This window comes from Puma concolor, chromosome E2, assembly GCF_028749965.1.
Source record: "Puma concolor isolate L17-30 chromosome E2, mPumCon1.1.hap2, whole genome shotgun sequence".
In the NCBI taxonomy this organism is placed as follows: Eukaryota; Metazoa; Chordata; class Mammalia; order Carnivora; family Felidae; genus Puma; species Puma concolor.
In genome coordinates this window covers 37,265,645-37,284,385 of record NC_141681.1, presented here as the reverse complement: position 1 = coordinate 37,284,385, position 18,741 = coordinate 37,265,645, and the positions used below count along the sequence as shown (strand labels likewise).

The 18,741-nt window shown below is 36.7% G+C and overlaps 1 protein-coding gene across 3 annotated transcripts in view; it reads right to left on the bottom strand.

Moving 5' to 3' along the window:
* Nucleotides 1–4,050: 4,050 nt before the first annotated feature.
* NETO2 (neuropilin and tolloid like 2) overlaps nt 4,051–18,741 on the bottom strand; it is a 58,781-nt gene continuing 44,090 nt past the window's right edge. For all 3 annotated transcript variants that reach the window (XM_086689515.1, XM_086689514.1, XM_086689516.1), the window contains 2 exons: nt 10,406–10,519; nt 4,051–8,610 (listed from right to left, as the gene is read on the bottom strand). In XM_086689515.1, the coding sequence (XP_086545641.1) occupies nt 8,030–8,610; nt 10,406–10,519 (695 nt within the window). In that variant the 3' untranslated portion in view covers nt 4,051–8,029. The remainder of the gene's footprint in view (nt 8,611–10,405; nt 10,520–18,741) is intronic.

Here is an 18,741-nt window from a genome sequence, read left to right as displayed (position 1 = left end):
TTCAAAATAGATTTTTCTCCCTCTCCCTTCCATTTAAAAGAAAATGAAACTCCATTTTGTAAATCATGAGAAGCAGAAATGATATCAGATAGTGACTTCATCCTCAGTACTTTTCATGTACATAATTATTTTCAGAAAGTAAATATGCTTGATAAAGTCTTCAGGAAAAACATGAACTTTGTAAATAGGTAGTGTTAAAAATTAATTTACCTTTGGTTGATTGATAAAGCGCCATGAGCAGAGCAACAACTACTATGGGATGCGTTTGACTGGAATTTATATGCGAAGTTTCTATGAAATAATCACTTTCATTTTCTCCATCTCCAAGAAGGGACAAAAAGGTAACTGAGAAAGAAGCTGTTTGTTCTCTTGTTTTCTTGTTAGTGGCACATTAGTATTCGACAGTGATACTGTACTAAATTCTGGAGCTGCTACTGAAATGTCATCATTAAATTCTGACTTTACACATCTGGCATGCTGCCTAAATGCAGCTCAGTGTGTTAAAGTGTAGATTACAGTCCAACAAATCAATGTTCTTGAATTGTGAGTTTATGTAAACCTGCAATTATAAACAGTGTGCAATCACTTTCTATGCCTACCTGATGAGGGGAAGAAAAGCAAGCTGTTTTTCCAGGGTGAAGGGGTGAGAATGCCAGCTTAGAATAGAAGCATTCTCCAGCACATCCTTTAAGACATGGCTTTTGATAAAAGCAGTTTTTCTGCATACCTCTTAGCCTACTACTACCTGTACTGTTTAGGGAAGTTCCTTTCTTTTTCAGACTTGGGAGTTTCTTCAGGGAACTGGTTTGGTGTTTTAGTATTTTCTTAAAAAATCTGTGAGCATTTGTGGTAATAGGAAAACAAAACAAAACAAGAGCTACGAGGCCCCTAGTAGAAAGGCAGGCATTTCTAATCCCACAGAAAATGAAGTTTCAAGCAGCACACTCACTGACTGCTATCTAGCAATTAAAAATGGCAGGATGGGGAAGACCAGAGATTCTTTTTTTTTTTTTTTTTAAGTTTATTTATTTATTTTGAGAGAGGGAGAGGGAAAGAGGATCCAAAGCAGTCTCCACACTGTCAGCACAGAGTCTGATGTGGGGCTCTAACTCACGAACTGTGAGGTCATGACCTAAGCTGAAACCAAGAGTCAGATGCTTAACCAACTGAATTACCCAGGTCCCCAACCAGAGATCCTTTTGATGCTTTTGCAGAGATCAGAGTACAAGGAACAGGTACTATCCTATTTCTAGAGGCTAAGGTTTGATGGATTCATATTAGAAAAGGATTTGGGACACAATTATACCCACAGGGCAAAACAATGTCAGCAAAGTCAGCTTCAAACTCAAAGGAAAAATTTAAACACAGATACAATTAAAGATAGAACTTTATCTTCATAGCAGGTAGCTGGTGGCTGTCAGCCAGTTATTGAAAACAATTTTAGAAAGAAAAACTTTGCAGGGTTGGTCTTTCAATCATATTTTGGCCAAAATAAAGCAGAGTAAAAAAAAAAAAGAAAAGCGTTTTCTCAGGAAATCTTTTTATCACAACAGAAAAATCTCTATATAGAAGTGTTTTTGGCCACATTTCTCATTTGAGAATAGGGTGGTTCTGGACATGAAATGCTTGTATTTCTTTTCTCAGTGACAGTCCCCTCCACCTTTTTTTTTGGAGGGGGGTTCCATTGCTTTTGGGAAAACCAGTTGTTCCAAGAGTCACCTTTTCATGTAATGATAGAGTTGTAACCAGCCCTGCAGTCTAGAAACTGCGATGGAAATGTGGAAGATGTTGACTGAATTATGGGAGCATGATACAGAATCTGAATAGAACTTTATTCTTTATACATTTCTAGATAAATTCATTTTCCTCAGAAACTTGATGAGTCACTTAAAAGGGGCACTATTCAAGGGTTAGGATTTCATTTAATCTAACCTACATTTCAAATGTAGAATCAAATTTCAGTGTTTTGCCATACTTGGGAGACAATGGATCTAGTGAAGTGTTTTTATCTGTGGCTAGGGAGGCTAAGATAGCTGACAGGTACTCATGTTGGAAGAAGACCAACTCTTCTTATTCCATGCTGCCAGATGCAAGATGATATGCCCATTGCTTTCAGGTTCTTTTGCAAACCTAAAACATCATGTTAAATTTTCATCAACTATTTCCCCCCCTGGGATCGAATTGGGATATGCCATTGTCCTTTTCTAGTTTTGTATTAGTTATCTATGGCTGCATAACAAGTTACTCCAAAATTCAGCTTAAAACAACACCTGTTATCTTGGATATCTGCATCGGCTATCTTGGTGGCATTTCAAGGTCTTTCACAGGTTGCATTCAAGGTGTTGTCTGTGGTCATCTCAAGGGTCCAGTGTGGAGAGCACCTTCTTCTAGATGTGTTGCTGGCAGAATTTCAATTCTTTACAGGTGGTTGGATTGAGGACCTCTGTACCATGTTAACTGTTGGCTGGAAATCCCCGTTTCTTGTCACATGGACCTCTCCAAAGAGCATCTCAGCACATCCCAATTGACTTCCATCTGGGCAGAAAATCACAAAACTACTAGTGTGTGAGCAAGACAGAAGCCAGTCTGTCACCTAATCTCAGAAGTGAGAGGTCACTTTTGGCACATTCTATTCATTAGAAGCAGGTCCCCAGATCCAGCTCACATGCAAAGGCAGGGGATGACAAAAGATTGTGAACACCAGGAGGCAGAATCCCTGGGAGTCAACCTAGAAGCCTCCTACCACAAGCTTTATTCATCTTTTTTATATTAAAAATGAATGAGGAAGTAAGATTGCCTTTAGACTATGAACGTGAAAAACAGGGGCAGTTACAGCAAGTTTACTATTGTTAGTTGGATGCATTTTCAGAGCTAAACTGTCTTCTGAAGGTCTAGAAAGAACTCCCCTACAATTCATGTGACTATATTTTGGCTCAAAAGTTGTTATTTCTCTGAAACACTGTTTAATACAATAGGACAGTCATCAAAGCATGGTTCAATACCTAGATTTCTGATGAAAATTCCTTCTAGCAATCAGCCGTTACTCAAAATGTTTCAATAAAGTATGTACCCGCTGAGTGGCCTGCTGGCACCAGATGTTACAGAGTATGACAAAGCTTGGCAGGTGAGAGCACTTTCAGATAAATGCTGTTTCTTGATCCTAAATAACACAGAAAGTAAAATTGCTCTGTAACTATTTGCAGAGACAGACCAGTGGTAACTGCTTTTTCTTGTCTTTCTTTGCTCCTTGATCTTTGTCTATATGATTGTAAAACTCAAACGACTTTTTTTGCCTTCTGTTGCTTTCTCCTCAGTGAAATCCACTCATCCATTCCTGCTGAGCAGTGGCTGTGACGGTTCCGTTCCACACCTCAAAAGGACGGTGTGTTCTGATAGCCCACTCTGGAAGTCCTCGCTGCCACTTTAGTGACTGGGTGTAGTAGACTGTATTTGCAGGCAATCGAACACATATTCTCCTTTAAAAAGTTCTTTTCTTTTTCTTTTAGCTTAAGATTAACCTAGAAACTTAAATGGTGTAACAGCCTGAGGATGCTCTTATTTATTTTTTTAATCATAATTAAGATTACTTTATCAAAGTAAAGCTTTGGTACTGGATAGGAAAGCTACTGGATAGGAAATGCCAACTTCGCCCTATAAGGAAATAAGGCTTCTTTGCCACTTCTGGAGACTTTGCAAATTGAGACAAGCAAGGAAAACAAAACACAAGTTTTGTTTCCAGCTCAAGGGTCATATTCCCTACTGTGAAGTGTCAAACCCAGGATTAAACATAGAAGAATTCTTATATGGTCTGGAAGTTCAACTCTAAAGAAATTAATTGCTTTAAAAAAACCATTTAGCTTTTTGGGCTTTTGTAGTCATTAAACCAATCACAGAAATATATGAAAAAGTTACTCAAAAAAATTCAGAATTTTTGTTGTTAGTAGAGGTATATAAAACATGGAAAACTGATTTTGCAGGGACCTAAAAAGATATCTGAGGTCAACTTGTCATAATGGCTCAGAACTCAAATCATTCTACAAACTCAAGAGATAATAGCACATAAATCTTTAATTTCTGGAGTATACATTATTTCCTTTAGATTAAAAAAAATCACAAAAGCAAAACACTGAAGCTGTTTTTATCTAGTGCCAAGCCTATAAATTGTTAACATTGTTTATTAAGAATTCACAGTAATTGTCTTGCAGTTTGCAGATGCCAAGAAGTCATGGCAACAAAATTGTAGAATAGTGTTACATAGATTAAAAAAAGGTAAAATATAATGCTTGGAAAAAATTATAGAATAAATTACATTTTAAATCAGAGTGGTAGACAAGCTTACATGGAACATCTGGGCTGCTGTTTAGAACTGTTTGACCTTTAAAACTTCCAGCCAGCTAAAGCAGGGAAAAACAGCAAAGGCAAGGAAAGACCATGGGACTAGTTCTGAGATGTGGGTACTCTCTCCTCTTTTCTGGGCCTCAGAATTCTCATTAATAAAGCTGGAGCAGATCATCTTTCTTGGGATCTTAAAAAAACCCCAAACTAGATTCCTTCTAATCATGAACAACATAGCACACACCATTTTGTAAGAGGGCATAATCCCCTTTGAGAATCACTCCTGGAATCACAACTGACTTTTTTCCTATTCTGTCTCCTCAGTTGACACACTCCTGAAGCCAGAAAGCATCCTGCTCATCTGACAATTGCACAACTATAAAAATGTCCAGAAGTAGACACTTAGGAGGTCCTTTTAATGCCTAATAATTGCATGAAACATGACAAAGACACAAAACCTGTCATCCAGAGTTATCAAAGCCTTTTTAATCTCTTTTGTGATGTGAAATGTGGAAAATCCTTTGCTTTTTGTTAAACCTTTAGGTTGAACATTTCCCCCCACAAAAGGTACATCACACTTCATTCATACATACTTTAGATGTTGGGATTCGTAGGTTTCCTGCAATTTCTGGGCACTTGAGGGTTGGTATCTTGTGCTAAACTCAGGATCACAGATGAAAGGTAACAACAGTATAGTAGAGGTGTCCTTAATGCTGCTCCTGAATTGAAGATATTCTCCCCTCCAGACTTGTATTTTCCACTGTATGTTTTAACAACTGGCTACTACATTCTCTATGAAGGGTGTAATAACTTCCACAAGATGGCTGAAGTTCATCTCCATTACTAAAATTTATGGCTTTTACTTTAGTAAACAATTTGTCAAGTTTTCTCACTGACCTCAAAAATGATAGACTACATATGCAGCAATTAGCATTATGCTGGTAATAATGCCTAAAAATTAGTTCCATTCTCTTCCCTTCCTATAGTGTACTGCCAAAATAAATGTCTGACTAAAAAATAAATGAGGCCTAGTCCCCATCTATAGTTCAATGAAGGCATACAATACATGGCAGTTTAAGGCTGGCTTAGCTAATTTGATCATCTGGCTCTTCAGTTCTACCCCTGCAGACAGACTAACTCATCAGAAACCCCTGATCCTGGACCAAATTAAGAGGTGCCTTCACTATTTAGACTTCTCTCTGCATTTTGCTTTTTTTTTTTTTTCTTTCAATTCAGAGGAAATGTTGTTGTGTATAGAGACCCTCTCTTGCTTTTGTTGAAGAGAAAACTGCAAGTAAGTTTGGGTTGTCTACTGTGGAAAACAAAAACTATTTCTTTTGTTTCAGTAGCCAGAAAATTTAGAACAAACTCTGTTGTCCAAGATTTACTTGCTGAGTTGCCTGAAACTATGTACTTCTGTGCTCTTTTAATGTTAAATGTCTTCTTTAAAGGCTCTATTTTGTAGGCCTCTTCACGACCTTTTAAAAGAAAATAGGATACAAATTTCAAAAATAAAAATAAAAATATAGTTACAAGTGACTCTCATGAAGCATACTGTATTATTTTCTACTATAAGGTAGGTGTTAAAGATGAATTTAACAGCTGTTTTTATAATGCAGGTGATTTTACACAGAAAATATGCTAGCTTTCCTTCATCATGAAGAATGAGATCACAGTTATTACTATACTAAATAATTACTATGCAGTTCAAATGTTAGCTGGCTACTAATACTAGAATGACTATTCAACATAGCTACTGAAAGAATTTCTATCTAATCTGGCTCTGGTTCATTAGTTCAATGAATACTACATTCATTAAGTCTTTCTACCTTCCCAAATTCTATTTTTAGAACAGGAAATTATGCTGACTTAAAAAACAACTTAAATCATAAATATACTATGTATAGGTTTTCGTATCTCCTGGATATATTTAAAAAAATAAAAAATGTGATATAAGAAACATGTTGAAGGGGTATCATATATGTATAATATTTAAGGTCCCAGTTTTCACTAATCTGAGAAAATGCATGGATGTGATATCTTAAAAAATCATTGAAATTCCATGAAACTTCAATTTCTCATTTCACTAAGAATTTACTACAAAATATATCAAAAATGAGAATTTATCTCTTTTAAACGGCATGTCTGTATTAGTTATAATTTGATAAATGGTTCCTTTTCATATATTTTTTAAGATCCAAAATCTCAGTGTAATAACATGATTGAAGAATCATGTAACAATGTATATTTTAATATAAGATTTGTGTAGTGATTTGGAATAAATAACACACAGTGAAAAATTCATCATAAACTAAATGCAATAACAAAAAAAAACCAAAGCTATGTACACATTACCAAGGTCTTTACAATGAGTTATAACGTGGAGCTCCATCACAGCATACTTGTATACAAAGCCACTAATGTGAACACTGAAATAAATCTGTCATGTAGGTCTTTAATCTTGATTTAATAAAGTTTTGTACAGTATCAAATAATATCAAAAGTCTAAAAAAACACAATGAGTTTTTATATCATGTTTATAAATTATTGTTTATATACCATAAAAAACATAAGGTCAAAAGTGCAGTTTAAAAAAAAGTGGAAGTTGTTATTCTTGGTAAGAACTAGAAAAATGTACTATCCCAAGTACGAAGCCATCTGAGGGCTTTTACAGTTTCTTAGGAATTCTCCTTTTACTCTCACACAACCTTGGTTACCATACGCTATAAGATAAACCAATATAAAGGGAGCAAAATCATCTTCTTATAAAAATAACAGGGAACACAAATCTGGTGGTGAGAAATGCTGGAAATAAACATAATTACAGGCTTCTTCCAAAATGAATTAAATGACTTTGCTCACAGGAATGAATGGGCTATCACTGAATGTGACCAAATTTGGGAAATTTCAAAGGATTTTCAGAAATTTTAATCCTTAAGTTTTTAGTCATAACTGGCAAGGGTGCATACATCCTAGGATTATGAATTCTTCTAGTATAAGTAAGACAAGATAGGACCTAAAGGCGATAAATCATATCATTTACCATTCACAAAAAATAAAGACTAAAAATCCAGTAACTAAAAGGCAGCAGTATAGAAATTAGTCAAGAAACAGATGGGCGAAACAGAACTCCGGGTCTTAATTGGCACTTACCACAGTAACTACTTATATTTTGACAAATTCTAGAACAAATGCCTGTATTGAAATATGTGTGGTATGATAACCACTTATATTTAGCAAGAAACCAAAATGGTAAAATCACAAACTTATAAAACAAATTAAATTTAGAGAAAAGAAAAACAAAAGGAATGTAAAGAAAAACCTTACTTTTAAACTTATTGTGGGATCACAATATTGACAAACTGTATCAATCAAGAGCAGTATTCCTGAAGCAGCCTGAGCCTGGCTCAGCAGAACTACTTCACTCTTTAAATGCTATTTAACTGGTACTTTGTTTATGTGACACCAAGCAATAAATGATTATTATTTTTTTCACTGAATGGAGTAAGTTCCTTGGTTGGCTTAACATATAGACTGCCTGAGATAATAAAAACTTCACCATTACAATAGATTAATGGGAAATGAAGGTCTTCCTAGTTTCGACAGGAGAAAAGGGTTGGCTGCTGGAGAGAATGGGTGCTCTGTAGGCTGCATACGTACATACTTAATAATTAATGTCCCCTTTTGTAGAAGATTAAAAATCGATGGATATGGATGCTTGTGCAGAATCATCTCGCCCCCTGACATAAATTTCACAAGGAATCTCCTCCATTACTCTGTCTTCTAGGGCCTGTTCAGGGCACTCATGTGCCTGTTTGAAAGTGTAGCTACTCTTTTTGAAGGTGCTATTAAATGTTTTCATTGGCTGTGGTTGTGCAAAATCATTTCGGAAAGGCAGTTCCATGGAACTCAGGTTGGTCCTGCTTTGTTTGACACTGGATGCTTGCGATCCGCAGTGATGGTCATGAATGCACCGGGAGGCGGTGGAGGAGCGCCGCATCTTCTGGTAGTTGTCCAGTTCTTCTGACAGGTCGGCTAGGTCTGCAGAAATCTCTTTGTCCCTTAGTGAAAACAGTTCATAATGAGGAGGATCAAACACTTCCTGAAATCCAGTTTTATTAAAAGCAGTTTTGCAAGCCATGACCTTTTTTCGAGGCTGTTTCACTTGTACTAAAATAGAAATAATGAGAAGGACCAAGACAATCCCTGATGTAATGCCAATAATTGTTCCATGAGTTTTAGTGATTTGTTCAAACAGTCCTGCTTTTTTCTTTTCTGCAGAAAGAGAAAGAGAAACAATGAGGCTTTCAAAATTCATTAATGAGCCCTGTCCCAAACTGGTAAGGTATTTTTAGGTAAAGCAGAACACGTGGGTCAAACAGACCACAGATGATGCCACCTAAAATTAGGTTTTTGAACAAATAAAACAATACCATTATGATTTCTGGTTAAATTAGCCAATCATACTATGGCTAGATAGATTACATAAAAGAAAAAGGACTTGGTTCTTGCAAATTAGATTAAATACATGAACACAAAGAAAATGCCAGGGGCGCCTGGGTGGCTCAGTTGGTTAAATGTCCGATTCTTGATTTTGGCTCAGGTCATGATCGCAGTTTGTGGGGTCCAGCCCCATGTTGGGCTCTGTGCTGACAGGAAGGAAGCTTGCTTGGGATTCTCTCTCTTTTTCTGTCCCCTCCCCTCCCCCAGCTCATGCACGCACATGTGCTCTCTCTCTCAAAATAAATAAACAAAAAAGGAAAATACCAAACAAATACTCTTATTCTATCAAGTTTAGCTTTCTGTTCTATGGTATATCTTTTTTTTTTTTTTTTTTTTTTTAATGCTTACTTATTTTGAGAGGGAGAGAGTGTTCACGAGCAGAGGAGGGGTAGAGAGAGAGGAAGACAGAAAAACCCAAGCAGGCTCTGTACTCTCAGGGCAGAGCCCATCGTGGGGCTTGATCTCATGAACAAACCATGAGATCATGACCTATGCTGAAATCAAGAGTTGGATATTTAACTGACTGAGCCACCTGGGCTCCCCTATGGTATTTTTGACAAACTGCCATGTTGAGGTATAGCCACAGTATCTCCACTAACCGCCATCAGCAAGAGAGAACTAAAGTGATCAGGCTAACCCACTTAGGCATGTTATTATCACAATTTACATTTGAATGATTACCTTAAATTACTTCAAGTACTTAAGACAGCCGTATCAGATCACATTAACTTTTCACAGTAAGATATTTATTGAGCTTTTGGAGAATAAAAGGGAGGTAAACTTTAGGACTGAGACAGTGAGTTGATAATGTTTGTAGATATTCAACTATTACCACAAGTCACATTTACCTTAGATATACACTAGAAATAGAACATAGGAAATTTTATAAAATGAAAAAGAGCGGTTCTTACAAGTCTGTTTTTGCTTTTTAAATTTTTTTTTTTACATTGATTTATTTTTGAGAAACAGAGTGAGACAAAGCGTGAGCGGGGGAGGGGCAGAGAGAGAAGGAGACACAGAATCTGAAGCAGGCTCCAGGCTCTGAGCAAGCGGTCAGCACAGAGCCTGATGCGGGGCTCGAACTTACAAACTGTGAGATCATGACCTGAGCCGAAGTCAGACGCTCAACCGACTGAGCCACCCAGGCGCCCCTGTTTTTGCTGCTTTTTAAGACTGAATGCATCAATATTTATTAAACAGCATTTGTATATAATTTAAAAAATACTACTATTTTAGGTAACTTTATAAATTATTCTGAGAATAAGGTATCTTTACAATATGAATAAGAAAATAATGAAAGAAATATTAGAGCAGACTTTTGAACAACTTAAAAAACACAGTACATAAAAATGAATGCTTTTGTTGAGAATAAGTATTTTTCTTTACTTTCACCACATAACAAAAGTCCACACTCTATTTAAAACGAACATTTATATTTTATGTTTCCATTTCTGCCAAAGCAGCTATTGCTAAGTACAGTGGTAGAAAAGGGCATTTTAAGTCTTTCTTAATGAAGGGCAATGGTCACTTTTCTCTCAAAAAGGTTGGCCTTTGCCATTGCACTCACCTTTACAATGATTTTCATCCCAAGGGTATGCACAGTTCTGAACACCATTACAGACTAAAGAATTATTGATGCACATGTTGCTGTGGCAAAAGAAAGTGCTACCTGTGCAGGGAGCTGCAGGAAAGAAAAACAATTTGTTGCTAAGAACTCATTTTGGTTTATTTACACTTAAACTTGTTTCATGAATACACTCCTACTATATAAACAATAAGACAAAGGCCAATACTCTCTGATATGGTCTCACCTAAACTTTTACTTAAGGGTGCCCAAGTGTCATTTAAAAAAAAATTTTTTTTTTAATGTTTTATTTATTTTTGACAGAGAGAGACAGAGACAGAGCATGAGCGGGTGAGGGTCAGAGAGAGAGGGAGACACAGAATCCGAAGCAGGCTCCAGGCTCTGAGCCGGCAGCACAGAGCCCGACGCGGGGCTCGAACTCACAGACCGAGAGATCATGACCTGAGCCGAAGTCGGACGCTCAACCGACTGAGCCACCCAGGCGCCCCCCCCCCCCCAAGTGTCATTTTTAATGTAATGAGAATATGAATATATTTGCCATGGTTCTCAAGGAAGTAGTACATAGCCTGGTAGCATTCCAAACTGTTAGAAGAAAATGTTGGTGAGGATGTGGAGACACTGGAACCCTTGGTGCATTGCTGAGGGAAATGTAAAATGGTACAGTTGCTGTGCAAACAGTATGGAGTTTCCTCAGAAATTTACACAGATTACCATGTGCTGCAGCAATTCTATTTCTAGGTACATATCTCAAACAACTAAAAGCAAAGATTCAAACACGTAATATACAGCCATGTTCATGGCAGCATTATTGACAAGCACACAGCAGCATCATTCCACCAAAAGGTAGAAATAATCTGAGTATCTGTTGATGGATGAATGGATAACCACAATGTGGTGTACACATATCTAATGAAATATTATTCAGTGTTAAAACTCAGAAGGAAATTCTGGCAAATGCTACAACATAGATAAATCTTGACATTCATTATGCTTGAAGGAAGCCAGACACAAAAGAACAAATATTGCAGGATTCCGGGTATATATATGGTACCTGGAGCAGTCAACTCATTGACAGAAAAAAAGCGCAATAGCTACCAGAACCTGGAGGAAGAGGGAAATGGGGAGTGTTTAATGGGAGAGTTTCAGTTGGGAATGATAAAAAAGTTCTGGAGATGGATGGTGGGGATGGTTGCAGAAAAATGTGAATGTACCTAATGCCACCAAACTATATACTCAAAAATGGTTAAAATGGCGAATTTTATGTTATATAGATTCTACCACACAAAAAAATAACTCTTTAGAATTTTAACATTAAAATTTTTTAAAACAACAAAGATTTTGGAACATATACCATGTAATTTTGTATTTTGTATAAACTGTTCTTTCAGCCTGAAATGTCTCCTTCCTCCTTTCCCTTCCTGGTGACCATCTACTCATCTTTCAAGATCATCCAAAATGTTGCCTTCTCTGTGAAGATTCCCTCAATTCTCCTAGGCAGCTAGGGACCCCTGTGTTCCGGTCATACCATATATGTGCTTCCATCTAACACTTCTCCTTGTTTGTGTAAAAATTTGTTACACTAGATTATGACTCAGTGTGTTTACTTTAGTTAGGAAATAAAGTCTTAGATCAGAGACAAAAGTACCAGCATAGTAATAACGTGTATTTCAGTGTAAAGACACACACACACACAAATCTGAAAGTCAAGAAGGATAGCTTATTTTTTCTTCCACTCAAAAGGACTGCAGAATTATGACAGAAGCTCCTAAAAATCAACTAACCATTTTGATTTCCAAAAATATACTCAAACACAATGTATTTCCTGTCTAAAAAATTCTACATTTATTTTGAGAAGATACATGTCACATCAAGGGAGGAAAACTGAGTACCACTCTCTATTATACTGACAGGCTTCAAATATTTTTTTATTTTATTTTTTATTATATGAAATTTATTGTCAAATTAGTTTCCATATAACACCCAGTACTCATCCCAAAAGATGCCCTCTTCAATGCCCATCACCTCCCCTCCCCTCCCTCCCACCCCCCATCAACCCTCAGTTTGTTCTCAGTTTTTAAGAGTCTCTTATGCTTTGGCTCTCTCTCCCACTCTAACCTCTTTTTTTTCCCTCCCCTCCCCCATGGGTTTCTGTTAAGTTTCTCAGGATCCACGTAAGAGTGGAAATATTTTTTATATTTTCTTTTTAAAAGTTTCTTTTCAAGGTGTGCCTGAGTGGCTCAGTTGGTTAAGCACCTGACTCTTGATTTTGGCTCAGGTCATGATCTCACAGTTCGTGGGCTCTGGGCTGACAGTGAGGAGCCTGCTTGGGATTCTCTTGCTCTTTTTCTGCCCCTCCCATCTCACGTGTGAGCACACATGCTTTCTCTCTCTGAAAATACATTAATATTAAAAAAAAAAGTTTCTTTTCAAGATGAAAAGAAATATCTAAAATTTTATGAGATTAATAACTGAATTTCTTCCCTAAAAGTATCTTTTTAAAAATAAATATACAATGAACCTTATTAAAACAATAATGAAGTTAGTATTTCTTTCCCTCTAAAGAGAAGGCCCTATCTTTAGGTTACAATCATAGGAAGCTTTGGAATACCTAACCACATTGTCCAATTGCATCATCAGTAATAAAACTGACAGTCTGATAAAAAACAAACAAACAAAAAACCAACACACACATAGAAAACAAAAACCTGACAGTTTGGTATCCACCTGCCTGACCCCTTTGTCTATTTCTCAGTTTGGCTCTGAAAATGGACTATAGAAACAGGTATTTATTGGGTCCCCAGGAAACCCTAAAACATCATCTGATATCTATCAAATATTTATTAGACTTATAATGTAGGTCAATAGACAACATCCATTGCATCACTAATCATCAGGGAAATGCAAATCAAAACCACAATGAGATATCACTTCACACCTGTCAGAATGGCTGTCGTGAAAAAGACAAGAAATAAGTGTCAGTGGAGATGTGGAAAAAAGGGAACCTTCATGCACTGTTGGTGAGAATGTATATTGGTGCAGCCCCTGCACCAGTATAAAGTTTCTCCAAACAGTATAAAGGTCCCTCAAAAAGTTAAAAATAGAATTACCATATAATCCAGCAATTCCACTTTTGGGTATATATCTGAAGAAAATCAAAATACTAATTCAAAAAGATGTATGCACCCCTCTGTTCATTACATCATTATTTATAATAGCTAAGATATATAAGCAACCTAAGTGCCCATCCATGGATGAATCAATAAAAATGTCTGTGTGTGTATGTGTATACACACACATACATACAATGGAGTATTACTGAACCATAAAAAGGAATGAAATCTTGTCATGTGTAACAACACAGATGGACCTAAAGGGTATTATGCTAAGTGAAATAAGTCAGAGAAAAACAAATACTGATGATTTCATTTATATGTGGAATCTAAAAAAACAAATGTACAAACAAAACAGAAAGACTCAGAAACAGAGAACTAATGGTTGCCAGAAGGAAGTAGGGGTGTGGGGGTGAGATAGGATGAAATAGGGGAAGGGGATTAAGAGGAACAGTCTTCTTTTTTTTTTTTTAATTTTTTTTTTCAACGTTTTTTATTTATTTTTGGGACAGAGAGAGACAGAGCATGAACGGGGGAGGGGCAGAGAGAGAGGGAGACACAGAATCGGAAACAGGCTCCAGGCTCTGAGCCATCAGCCCAGAGCCTGACGCGGGGCTCGAACTCACGGACCGCGAGATCGTGACCTGGCTGAAGTCGGACGCTTAACCGACTGCGCCACCCAGGCGCCCCAAGAGGAACAGTCTTCAAGTTATAAAACAAGTAAGTCATGGGAATATAATGTACAGCTTAGGGAATACAGTCAATAATATTAGAACAATTTTGTATGTGACAAATGGAACCTAGACTTATGGTGGTGATCATTTCATAATGTATGTAAATATCAAATCACTGAATAGAATATCATCCACTGAATGAATGTCAATTATTCTTCAATTAAAATAACATCCAAAATTGCTTTGCTATTAGAGAGCAAATATAAGCTCTCTTTTTTTAAAAGACTATTTATTTATTTATTGAGATAGAGGGGAGGGCAGAGAGAGAGAGAGAGAGAGAGAGAGAGTGAGAGAGAGAGAGAGAGAGAGACAGAGACAGAGACAGAGAGAGATAGAGGAAGAATCCCAACAAGCAGGCCCTGCACTGTCAGTGCAGAGCACAACGCAGGGCTCGATCTCACAAATGTGAGATCATGACCCGAGTCAAAATCAAGAGTCAGATGCCTTACCAACTGAGTCACCCAGGCACCCCTAAAATCTCTTTTTAAGGAAGAATCCCCCAAAAGTAATATTCACCCAAGTTCTAGTTCAGCAGGCTTATCTATGGTTAATCATTATGAACTAGGATTTGTTTATCTTTCCTCCCTCCCTACTATAAATTAAACGGAATGTAGGCATGACGTTTATATACAGTTAATTATTCAGTACACTAAACTTTTAGGCTTGCTTATTTGCTGGGTGCTTACCCACTCCAGGTTAAGTATAATAACCCTTAGGTGGCTCTGATAACTAAAGAATCTAAAATAGCTAAGAACTGTGAATAGCTTGGGAAATCATGCTATGAAGCAGAGAATGGAAAAAAAATGGATTAGTAATTAAGAAAAATTGTTTCTGTTATTAGTTAACCTGTCTACTTTGAGATTTTAACTAACTCCTTGGGTCGCTGTTTCCTCTTTTTAAATGAATGGGATAGACTGTTATCTCAGACTTCTGGTTCTAAAATCAATGAGACTATGAAATTAGTGGTTTCAATCATGTGGATAATTCTATTCTTAGAAGTATCATGTATATAACAAGTAATTTACTCAGAGACTGAACCCATCACATGTATCATTTAAACTATTAAGTAATATTTCATGATTCTTAAAAAAATGTTTGATGGATTCAAAACTTACAAGGGCAATACCTATGAGTTACATGAATAAGCCATTAGGTTGAGGGCAGAAAAGCCAAAGAAAACATATGATGATGGGGTGCTTGGGTGGCTCAGTCAGGTAAGTGTTGGGCCCTTGAGTTTGGCTCAGGTCATGATCTCATGGTTTGTGGGATCGAGCCCCACTTTGGGCTCTGAACTGACAATGCAGAGCCTGCTTGGGATTCTCTCCTCTGCCCCTCCTCTGCTTGCGTGCTCTCTCTCTTAAAATGAATAAATTGAAAAAAACCCAGTATGGTGGTATTTTATTTAAGTACAAACTTAGCTGGTAACCCACTTCAGTTGTGTCATGTATATTATAAAATTATATTACACCCATGTGTGCAGTTTAACATAACAAATGGCCTAGAGAACACACAGTATTTTTGAATTTCTCACTTCTAAAAACTGGAGTTTTCTGGCTTTTTGTTTATGTATCATACCACAATCCTAATACATACTATATCATATTACCTGCTGACCTCTAATTTTACCTATCTTATCCAGTTCACAAATGAGAATACAGGGAACAGAAGCTATTTTCAAGACAAGCTGAGTGAGGTTGTAAGTACTGTGGCTTCTAGGCATGCTGATTTTGAGTCAAACTATCATTAGCTCTTTAAGTTTATCCATAGAACATTGTGTGACCACATTTGGATTCTCTTTATGGTTCAAAAGTGGCAAAAAAAAAAAGACAGGTTTTCTGCTCAGAGTTTCTCACTGACTAAACAGTAAGTAGAAAACACCCTCATGAGGTTTTTATTTTATAGAATTCTTTACAATTGCTCCCCACATGATTTAAAGCAATTAGAAAGCAGCAGTGATATCAGGTTTTGTTTTGTAGAAATACATTATATTCATAATTACAGATGTATTAAGCTGTATGGATTTTCAGTGGGTAAGCATAGCTGTTTATGATGAGAATCAAAGTATCAGTTATTGACCTGGGATGCTAATGACATGCTTCAATTAAAAACTATAAATAATGGCTGAATTATAGCAATTTGTAAGTAAAGGGCAAAGAGAATAGCAAAAATAGTGCCAGTTATGAACTATTTTCTACTTCTAGCCTGAGGACTTTCTCTTTTCCCTTTTACTCACTACTGGATCATGGCATGAGAAAGAAGGGTTATGGTTTCAGCCCCCCTTCCCTTCCCATGAGATGTGGCAATGATGCTGAAAGATGGTCTGTCCTTCAACTAGGCCCACAGGGACCTATAGGCAGTATGTCACTGAAAATCACATTATGGATTTATTTTGACAAAAATAGCTTCTGTTGCTTTCATGGTTGTAGTCCTAGAAATTATCTTCCTAAAACCATATCCTGTCTGAAAGAGTGAGGTGTATATTAGTATTCAGTGCTTGGGAAGAGGTCAAACATATTGACTGACTGTTATTCTGTATCTTTCACTTTAGCCAAGTTATATTATTTTAGTCATATCTGTAATCCACAATGGGTAGGTATGAAGTGAATATCTCATGCAGATTTAGTCCATTTATGTAAACCTTTTCTGAAATATTGATTGTTTTCATGGATGGATTCATAACAGTTACAAATTATTAACAGTTTAGAGAAAAACAAAAAAGTTTAACAATTTGAATTAATGATGAGCATATAAAAATGTATGGTTTGGAGCTCTCTAATGTGATTAAAAGGAGATTTCCTGGGCACCTGGGTGGCTCAGTTGGTTAAGCATTTGACTCTTGATTTCGGCTCAGGTCATCACCTCACGGTTCATGGGTTCAAGCTCCATGTCAGGCTCCAAGCTGACAACATGGAGCTTGCTTAGGATTCTCTCCCTGTCCTTTCTCTCTACACCTCCCCCACTCCCTCCCTCCCTCTCTCAAAATAAATAAACATTAAATAAAAAAAGGAGATTTCCAAACCAGGACTTTTGTTTTAGAAAACTTATAAAATCCTTTACTTTGATCACATACATATGACATTTGTTTTTTGGAGGGGTGGTTTTCTTGTTCTTCATGGATAATAAAGCTAAATTTAGGATATGGAGCTAAGTCTATTGCAACTTTTAACTTAGTTTTATATTTAATTATTGTAAAGACATCACTTGAGGGAGGCTTTTCACCTGTTTACTTATCAGATTTGTACTGATGGAGACATCACTAGTGCAGATACAGAAATACCTTAACTAAAACACATCAGAGAATAATTTTGCATTTAAGATTTAGACCAGTGTTACCCAAAATATAATGTAAAGCAAAATATGAACAAGTAGCCACAACAAAAAAGATATTTAGAAAGAAACAAGTGGAATTAATTTCACTAGTAGCTTATTTAACCCCATATATCTTTGCAGGAAAGAGAAATATAGAAGGACTGAGGCTGCTACCTTTAGAAGGGTCTGTGTGCAAGTTTGGCCCTTAGTTTTGGCAACTGAGAACTTTACTTTCCTCCATTCCCTGACTGGTAAGGTTCATGGTGCCTAGAGTTGGTGTGAACAACATCATTTATGCCATATACCTTCTTTCCTTTTGTGAGTCTACAATTTTGGTACAGGCAAGGCAGATAGATGGTGCCTATGTGCCTAGCCCCCAACAAAAACTTGGGTGCTGAGCTCTAAGTGGGTTCTCTGGGCAGAAACGTACATGTTACTGCATTTTTTGTTGCTTAAGAAATGCACATGCTTAGTGTGCCCTTCATGGGAGGGAGAGAGGATAAGGAAGTCTGTGAAAGGATTTCTCCAGACTCAGACAATATTTTTCCTTTGTTGATCCTATATCCTTTCACTGTAATAAATTTTAGCTGTGAGTATTCAAATGTATGCTGAGTCCTGTGAGTCCTTCTAGCAAATCACCTACCATGTGGGTGGTGTTAGGGAGCCCTGAAACAATATCCAAAATATTCTCATTTAACACGTATATAAAATATAAGGAGATATTTTACATTATTTCTTATCAAGTCTTTGAAATTCAGAATAAATCTTCATAATTATAGCACATTTCAATTTAGATGGGCCACATTATAAGTGTTCAATAGCTACATGTGGCTGATGGGTACTGTTGGAAAACACAGGTACAAGATGTTGGGAATAAATAAGACGAGGAGAAAGGAAAACGGCTGAAAGGCTTTCTTGCTAACTTTAACTGTATCTTTGTATCAAGCACTGCTTTGTAGTCATTTGAAATAGTGAAGCAGCCTTTACATAGCTGTTTTTTTCAAGTTTGAAAAGTTGATAAAAATTTTCTGGACACAGTTGATATCCATCAATAGGGCAACAAGCAGCAGCAGCAGTATACTCCATGCAAGTATTACTGCTGAGCTCAACATTTCCCACTACTTGAGAAACTCACTAAATCCAAAATAACTCAAAGCTTTTTCCC